The sequence below is a fragment of the Muscardinus avellanarius genome (genome assembly GCF_963383645.1).
Source record: "Muscardinus avellanarius genome assembly, chromosome: 4".
Taxonomy (NCBI): domain Eukaryota; kingdom Metazoa; phylum Chordata; class Mammalia; order Rodentia; family Gliridae; genus Muscardinus; species Muscardinus avellanarius.
In genome coordinates, this window is record NC_137789.1 from 57,579,264 (window position 1) to 57,588,782 (window position 9,519).

Consider the following 9,519-nt stretch of genomic DNA (forward strand, 5'->3'; position numbering starts at 1 on the left):
GCCATTGGCGGGGCCTGGTCTGGAGGGGTGGTTCCCCGGTGTTGAGGCACCTGAGACTCACCTCCTCTCCAGGGACATTCACTTCTCCAGTGTCCCTCTTGGCCACACGCCGGGCACGGTCTGGTTGGCGGACGTGGTTGGGGGCAACTGCGTGCCCAGTGACCAGCACCACCGCACTTGAAACAGGTTCCGGAGGGTGGCTGTCGTTGCTGGCGTCCTCCCCTAAGTGGAGCTCGCCGTCCCGAAGGCTGCTTATCCTCAGCTGGCCGCAGGGCCGCCGCCAGGGCTTGGGCCTGTATATTCGCCATCTGGCGAAGTTGGAGCGTACGTTCTACTTCTGCCTGTTCCTCTCTGGAATTAAAAACTTTAAATGCCATGTTCACCAAGTCTCGGATAGGAGTTTGAGGGCCATCCTCAGCCTTTCTTAGTTTTCTCCGAATGTCAGGAGCTGATTGCCCAATAAAATGAGTGGCTAATATGACTGAGCCTGCCTCCGTAGATGGGTCTAAACGGGTATAACGGGTAAAAGCCTCTCGTAACCGATTTAGAAAAACAGCTGGGTTTTCGTCTGGACCCTGGGTAATTTCCTTAAGCTTATCATAATTAACTGCCTTATGGGAGGCATCTCTCATACCATCAAGAAGACATTGTATCATATAATTTCTTATTTCTATTCCCTCCTTTATATTATAATCCCAATTAGGTTCCTCGGAGGGAACTGCAGCGTTACCGGTAGGAAGTAATGGGTTGGTTACGTGGGCCTGGTCGGCCCTCTCTCTGGCCGCTTTCAGGATACGGTCACGTTCATCTGGAGTTAAAGAAGAAGTTAGAATGACATGAAGATCCCGCCAAGTTAAATCGTATGCTTGTATAATATGTTGGAATTCCTTGATGAAACCACTGGGATTGGCTGAGAAAGAGCCCAGTTTTTTCTCAAGTTGTCCGAGGTCAGGAAGGGAAAAAGGAACATGTACACGGACCACTCCCTCTGCACCAGCCACCTCACGAAGCGGGGCCAGGAGAGAAGGAGGATTTCTGGAACGAGTCCGGTGACCTATGGGGGTAGGCGAGGGGGAGGTCAGGATCGGTCCCTTGAGGGAGGAAGGCGGGGGAGAAAGAAGTGGGTTAGAGCAAGAGGCCGCTCCGGAAGGAGCTGACGGTCGCAACGGTACGGAGAGATCTTGTGGGTCAGGCTCATCCGTAAATGAGGCCGGTGTCTCGGCCAGGTCAGGCTCCGGTATCCATGTTTCCTTGTACAATGGCGGCTGTGAGTCAGCTGGTTTACCAGCCTGTGTCCCAGAGGGGCCACCAGGTGGCGCTTGTGGGTTGCCAGGGGGTGTCCAAGATGGCGGCTGTGGCCCGCGGGACTCCCCAGCCAGCATGACTCGGGCAGCAGGGCTAGGTGGGGAGGCAAACAGAAAATGCAGGCGCCAGAACGGCTGTAAATACAACAGGTCAGGCCATTTCGCCGAACGTGTGCAATATTCACTGAGAGCCATTAGCATTCTAGGATTTAATGTCCCCATTACCGGCCATCGAAGGTTATCAGTTAAATCATATGTCGGCCAAATCTTAGTGCAAAGAGAAATAAGTTTTTCTGGGGACAGTTCCCCTGAGAAGCCCAAAGCCTGGAGATTAGCCAGGACGCGGCCCAGGGCCGACTGGGAATCAATCTTAATCTTAGATTGCTGGTTTCCCCCCATCTCGGATAAGCGGCAGGAACAAAGTCAGAACTCCAGCGTCCTGGGGTCCAACCCTTTGTTCAAAAACAGATTGGCGTGTCAGAGAAAAGACGTCTCTAATTCCCGTACACACCCGCAGCGCGGCCTGGCCGGCTGGAGGGGACTCAGGGCCGAACGTTCGGATTTTTTTTAATCAGCCAGAAACCTGAGTCCGGAGGGGGCTAAAAGCCGGAACCCGCTTATCCAAATTAAAAGGGAAGCTTACCGCAGTGTGAGCGCAGAGGGGCTGCAGAGCCAGGCCCACGCTGTGGAGATGTGTGTGAAACAATGGCAGTTAATAGTATTTTAAGATGTCCGCCGACTTTTATGATTGGCCAGGAGAAAAATGGGAGGGTTTTAGAATTTTAATTAGCCCTAGGATTGGTTAAGAGTGAAAAATAGGGTGGAGTCTAAGATGGCCGACCTGCAGTTTGGGAAAAAAAATGGCCGCCGTTACCCTCAGAGAAGAAAGGAGGCAAAATGGCTGCCGACCTGTGGGTTGGACAAAATGGTCACCCCAGCATAACCACGTGCTAAGGGAAGATGGCTTCCACCAGCATAACCATGTGTTAAAGATGGCCGCTATCACTATAACCACGTGTTAAAGATGGCCGCTATCAGTATAACCACGTGTTAAAGATGGCCGCTATCACTATAACCACGTGTTAAAGATGGCCGCTATCAGCCTCAGAGGAGGAGGCAAAATGGCTGCTGCCGTCCCCCTAAAAGCCCAGAAGCCAGTACCAAAATGGCTGCTGCCGTCCCCCTTAAAGCCCAGAAGCGAGTATCAAAATGGCTGCTGCCGTCCCCCTAAAAGCCCAGAAGCCAGTACCAAAATGGCTGCTGCCGTCCCCCTTAAAGCCCAGAAGCGAGTATCAAAATGGCTGCTGCCGTCCCCCTAAAAGCCCAGAAGCCAGTACCAAAATGGCTGCTGCCGTCCCCCTTAAAGCCCAGAAGCCAGTACCAAAATGGCTGCTGCCGTCCCCCTTAAAGCCCAGAAGCGAGTATCAAAATGGCTGCTGCCGTCCCCCTAAAAGCCCAGAAGCCAGTACCAAAATGGCTGCTGCCGTCCCCCTAAAAGCCCAGAAGCCAGTACCAAAATGGCTGCTGCCGTCCCCCTCAGAGCCCGGGTGCCAGTACCAAAATGGCTTTTTTTTTTTTTTTTTTTCCCGACCAGGAATTGAACTCAGGTCGCGGCAATTAGAGCGCCCCATCTTAACCACTGGACCACCAAGGATTTGGTTTTAAAATCTAGTACTTACAGCAATGTAGTAGCAGGCGGGGAGAATCGGAAATCCGCTGTGTCTTTTTTGGGACGCGCCCAGCTGCTGGGAGCTGGGGCTGGGGCTGGGAAGGGGGTCGGAGATCTGGGAGCTGTTGGGGGCTGCCTCTTTGGAAGAGCGCGGGCTGGGAGGATGGGGATCCGCCGCGGGGCATGGGTTGCCGGGCCCATGGCGTGGAGACAAAAATGGCTTTAGGCGCGCGCCCAACATGGGGCTGGGCCCCGAGGGGCACCGCCAGGGGCAAATTAGCTAGAGATCCCGGCAGTGATGGAATCCTCCATGGCACGGGGAGCTGGCGGCTCGGGGCCGCGGGCGGGCGTAGCACAGGCGAGGGCGGGAGGCGGGAGCGCGTATTTTTTTCAGCAGTTTGTAGAAGTCTGGGCGGGCGGAGGCCGCGCATGTAGTTAAATAAGCTGAGAGTCCAGTAAGCCAGGTCCCCGCGTCTTTCGGGAACGCGCCGAGCTGCTGGGGGGATCCTAACCGCCACAGCTGGGGCTGCGCCCGGCCGCGGTTCGGCGTGCGGGCCGCTCCCCATGGCGGCGGCGGCGGCGGCGGCGGCGGCGGCGGCGGCGGCGGCGGCGGCGGCGGCGGCGGCGGCCGCGGCCAGGACCCGGTCCCGCGGCGCATCACACCCGACCCGCCCGGCGGGCAGCGGCTGGGAGGCGGCGGGCTTGGGAGGGTCGAGGCTGGCGGCATCCGAGGCTCGGGACCGCGGCCGCGATCCTGCTCGCGCCGAGCTGGAACGGTCGCTGTAGGAGGTCCAAGCGGAAGGCAGGTAGAGCGCCGTAGCAGTCGGAACATGGCCGCCGGCTACCAGCAGAGCGCGGGAGGCCGCCGGACGCCCAGGAATCTGCAGGGAGGCCCGTTTTAGGCGCCGGGGCATTGTCGCAGCCAGGATAGGAAAAAGGTCTCCGGTCCAGTCAGGCATAGGGCGTCAGCGGCGGGGTGCCGGGCGGGGCTCGGGCCATAGTCTTTTAGTGTCGGGCGATGTAGCGCAAAAGTTTGGAGAGCATAGATCCAAAGGCCAAAATAGTTACGTCGGGTTTCATTTCGGCACCAGGTGTATGGTTTGCGAGAGATAGATCCACAGACACGCGAGATCGGCCATGCAGGCGGCATAAGTCTTTATTAGACCGGCCCATCAGTCCCAGGCAGCTCCCTCCCCCACCCCCGTGTCGCGGGTGCGGGTTGGGGGTGGGAGAGGGCGTGGAAGAGAGCCTTCCACGGATATAGAAAATCTCTCCGTCTCACAGGCTTCTTCTGTGTGTGGCTTCTCTGTGTGTCTCGAGATCGCCGCGTTCCCCTTTTTATCAAAGGGGAGTGGCTTTCCGTGGGAACTTGCAGGGTAAGGAGGCGGGTCAGCCCCGCCCCTGTCCCATATGGGGGTTGAGGACCTAACACTTATGCCTCCCCCAAACTCTCCAGTTCTCCCATCTCAGCAAATAGCACCCCCAACCACTCTGGCCAGGACCTAGCATCTTTCTTTGTCCCACCCACATCCCATCCATTCACAAGTCCTAAACCTGCCTTCAAGGAGTTCAGATCCATCTTCTTACTACCACTGCTCCCGCCAAATCCTGTCTCTTCCCCCAAGGGTCAGAGTGATTTATTTTCAAAGCATGAACCAGATATCTCACTTTCTCACAACTCTGCAGTGGCTTTCCGTTGCACTTTGAGTAACATTCAAACCGATTACCAAAGCTGCACGACATAACCTGAATCCATCTCCTCCTCCTCCACTCCTGCCTTCCCAGGGCACACTCTGGCCCTTCTGGGACCCTGTGCATTGAAAATCTTCCTCACTACACTGTCCTCTGGTGTGCCCTACAGATAAAAGGCAACATCCTTGGAGTTCTTCTTTTAACCCTAATAAGCGTTCTCTCCTTCAATTGCACTTAACCTATTGCCTTATTTTACTTTCTTTGGGCACTTATCACTAAAATTATCTCATTTGTTTTGCATTTATTGTCTCTCCACAATAGACTATAAATTCCTTGAGAGTAGAGACTGTTTTGCTAACTGTTCTATCCAAAGCTCTAGACAGTGTTTTGTGCATAGTAAATACAGCCAGCTTTCTGTATCTACAGGTCCTACAAGTGCAGATCAGAAATATTTCTCAAGTTACATTTAGATTAAACTTGTCATTATTCACTAGCCAATACAGAATAACCGCTATTTACATAGCATTTGCATTGAATTTGGTACTATACGTAATCTAGAAATAATTTAAAGTATATTGGAAGTCGGGAGTGGTGGTGCACACTTGTAATCCCAACATTTGGGAGGCTGAGACCGAGGACTGGGGTTCGCAGCCAGCCTCAGCTACTTAGTGAGGCCCTTTGCAACTCAGTGAGACCAGGTTTCAAAATAAATAAAAAAATAGGGCTGGGGGTGTACCTCAGAGGTAGAATGTCTCTGAGTTCCATCCCCAGTACTGCTAAATAAGTAAATAAATAAATAAATTAGTAAATAAGTAAATAAAATATAGGGCTTGGAGTGTAGCTCGGAGGTAGAATGCCCCTGGGTTCTTCTATACCCAGTACCACAAAAAAAAAGTATATTAGATGCGCACAGGTTACATTCAATTTATGTATAAGGAGTTGAGCATCTGCTGATTTTGGTATACAGACTGAAAGTCATCTGATAATTTCATATCACCTCATGCAAAAGGGCTGTGCCAACTCTACAAAATCTTCCAATTATCCTGAGCTTATGGAAGTAGTGACTGTCATATTAACCAAATTCTTTTCCATTCTCTATTGGTTTTTCCAGTGTTCTTGGAATTCTACAATTCCACAGAAATTTTTAAATTTTTATTGTCCTGATGACTTAAAATAACTCCTGTGAGCATATTCTGGATCATTCCCCATGTCTGTGGAATTGGAGGCATTTATTTCCTCTGTTTTGCTGTTTTAGAGCCTGCACAAAACCAAATGCATTATGGGAGGGTTGAGGGGCACTCTACTGTTGGACTTAGATATCCATAAAATGTATACACCGAGCTCCAAAGCTTTTATTATACTTTTATTGGTGCATTGTAATTATACATCATAATGAGGCTGAGCGATGAACATATATGCACATAGCTTGGTGTGTTTCCCTCTGGATCCCTCCCCTCCCTGTTACTGAGATCGGTAGTGATGCCTTCATGTCCATAGGTAGCAGTATTTGAACTGTTCCCTTGTCAGGCCCCCTCCCACCGTGCTCATGTACCTGACAACCCCTTTTGTTTCCTATTTCTCTCTAGCTTCCACAGGAGAGAACATGCATGCGACCCTTCACTTTCTGGGACTAGCTCATCTTATTTAGCACAAAACTTTTATTTTGAAATGTTACTCTGCTGACCTTTACTTAGCTTGAGCTTAAAGATAAGCCCAGCAGTAAAGAATAATTCAGACTCATGGCAACAATAAATGTTTGATTTGCCTGTATCATTTATTTAAATTAATATTTGGGAAAAGAACACTGACGTGCATTCCTTTAAATTGAAAGAAAGAAGAAGGTACTAGTGCCCGTGCTGGAGAACATCAGTGTATCCTGAGGAATGCTCCTTGACTACTCCTTGGCGATGGTATTTCTGTGGCCATGTTGTCTTCTAGGCAATTTTGTTTTTGAAGTGATTAAATGTCTCCTGTATATGGCAATACTACTTAATTACTTAGACATTGTTTTTTGTTATAAAATTAGCTCTTTTACAGCTTTTGAGAATCTCATGAGCTTGGAAGATATTTAATGTTATGAGAATAGGTGATAGAAAGGGACTTTGTGAGTCATCCAAGAAGGTTCAAGGGCAAGAGAAGCTCTTATGACTGAGCAGAAATATGAGGGTTCTATGCCCTGGCTCTGCCGTTATAAATTAAGATATTTAACTTTCCTGTTCCTTGGTATCACTATCTACAAAATGGGGCCAATAATAATATACAAATCACATGGGGTAGTTGCCAAAATTAAAGATGCTGGCATACTTGACACCTAATGAATGCTCAGTTTCACATGGATGACATGTGTTCGTGACTTGCTTGGGCTCTTGCCTTAATTCTTGCTTGACCTCCAGAGTCTGCTATGGTGATATATTATACAAAAAAATAGTGGCTGTGAATGATAAACAGAATGACTGGGTTCCTATTGTATTTGTTGGCACTGTCTAGCTGTGTAACCTTAGAGAAATCTTAGCTGCTCTAGATATTTTCATCTTCGAAAAGAAGAATCAGGACACTTATCCTGGTTAACAGGGTTCATGAAGATTAAGTGAAATAGACAGGAATATACTTTAAGGTTAAAAATATTATTCAAGTGCAAATGCTATTATAGGCAGCTTAGAAGGCATAGTTATAAAGTCATGAAGATTCTTTAAAGATGTTGATCTTTTCTGTTTGAAGATTGTTTTAACTTCTGCCATGAGCAGCCTTCCTCCCCTGTGTTTGTGTGTTTGTTTTTGGTGGTACTTGGGTTCCTAGAAGCCCTTCTACCTCTGGGCTACACTCCCAGACCTATTTTTATACTTTTTTTTTTAATTTGGAAACAGGGTCTCTTCTGGCTTCTAACCAGCGCGATCCTCCTGTCTCTGCCTCCCAAGTGCGGGGATTACAAGTGTGTGCCACCACGCCTGGCTTTACTCCTCCAATTTAATGTGTGATCTGTATGAAGAAAGCATTTCAATCCTGTATATAGTGGTCAAGGACCAGTACCCACATGGCAAAAGCTAAATGCATGGGATGGAGAAGCTGCTCTGGCAACTTAGTTTTCTGTGTATTCACCAGGTATCACCAACACATCATCATCCAATGGGCGCAGGAGAGCAGAGACATCACGCCCACACGGTCCTGTCCTCCCCACCCCGAGCGACAGTCACGCTAAGGTACAGCCATTTGGAACTCACACACTTCACCTCAAGGGAACAACCTGAGGGGAAAAAAAAAATAGCAGATAAAACCAGAGATAAGATCTTCCATAAAATTATAATACACCAAGTACTTTTTCTTTTATGCCCATGGTTTTTCCCATCAACTATTAATGGAGATTCATTATTTATGGGGAGGGGATCAGTAAAGAATAATCTTTCTTGAAAAATAGGTTGTGGTGATGATTGGGTCTATTAAGAGCTATGATGTTCCATTCACCTCTGAATGAAATGAACAAGACATGGTTTTTAATCCTCCAGGATCCTCCAGGAAATTCCCAACCAGAATTCAAAAAACTGGAGACACAAAGGAACACTGGAAAGTACATATTTGAAAACTTGAAACAGCAGTATTGCTCTCTACTGGTATATCTTGTGTTTGCATGGTTAAATTACTCTTAGGAAGACAGTCAGGTGAACATCTCCACAAATAGAAGCTCAAGTAGTAACAAGTTTTAACAGCTAAGCAGAGTGGTCATGCGAATACCTGAGACATATTAAAGTCTGAACTTAGAGCCCTTACTATATTCCCTAACTTTTTCAAACTCTCCAAAGAATGTACACTGGACAAATCTCCCTTTTCTGCTTTACAGAAAGCCCAGGGGAGAAGGCAAGAAGTGCCGGAAGGTATACGGCATGGAGAATCGGGACATGTGGTGCACCGCCTGCCGCTGGAAGAAGGCCTGCCAGAGATTCATTGACTGAGCAGGGCAGAGGGGGTGGCCCCCCAGCATCTCCTTTTAAACAAAACCCAGGGCAATCCTTCCAGGAACCTTGGTAGAATTACAGCAAGAAAAAAAAAAAGTAATCATTATCATCACCTTCTCTGCTCTGAGACCCCAGCCTAGAGCAGCTAAGACAATCTTTTTCCTTTGAAGAAAAGTCAGCTTTGTTTGCTGTATGTCTAGGTCTTCAAACTGTGGACCTTGGTAATAATGGAACCAACCAAGCCCATTTTACCTAGAAAGGAGGCATATTTTGATAAGCTTTCTGAATTATGGAATCGCTGAGATTTTTTGACACTTAAACACATATAAGCTACACTTCATTTGGTAGCATTTGTACAAATAACAATACTTACTTTGTGAATAGTCTTCTCCCTGTTTTCCATTTGACTTCTTGGAGCAGTACACATCATGATGTGTTGCAAGAAAGTGCAGCACTCTGGGTATCTTTTCTATGTCTGTTTTGTTTGTTTTGTTTTTAAGAATGGCCCCAAACTGAACTATGGTAGAGCTGCTAGCCTGGAGGCCCCAGATGGCATATGTTTGAAAAGCAATGGAAATCACCAGCAGACTGTGGCACCAAGCAGAGTTCAGGAAGTCCATCTAGAACTGTTGGGAAGCATCTAGGAGTCTTTCTTGGACCTGCAAGAAGCTCTTCCCCAAAAGGCAGCACAGCTAATCCTCTACCTGCCACAATGCAGACAAGAATCGGCACCTGTAGCCATCTGGGTAAGCCTCAATGCTTCTTTCAGGGATGAGACAAACCGCAGCTCTGTTCAATTTGTTACTGCTTGTCTGTCAAGATTGTAGCCAGGTTAATGGGTCATTGGTCCTTTCCTCCAAACTTCACCACTGACTGATTCCAGAAAAGGTAGAGAGCTCCAGACTGT

At 48.5% G+C, this 9,519-nt stretch overlaps 1 protein-coding gene across 1 annotated transcript in view; it reads left to right on the forward strand.

Moving 5' to 3' along the window:
• ZNF704 (zinc finger protein 704) overlaps positions 1 to 8,609 on the forward strand; it is a gene marked incomplete at both ends in the record, with an annotated part of 227,770 nt that extends 219,161 nt beyond the window's left edge. Inside the window, 2 exons of the mRNA XM_080695129.1 lie at positions 7,765 to 7,862; positions 8,498 to 8,609. Of these exons, the coding sequence (XP_080551255.1) occupies positions 7,765 to 7,862; positions 8,498 to 8,609 (210 nt within the window). The remainder of the gene's footprint in view (positions 1 to 7,764; positions 7,863 to 8,497) is intronic.
• Positions 8,610 to 9,519: the final 910 nt, after the last annotated feature.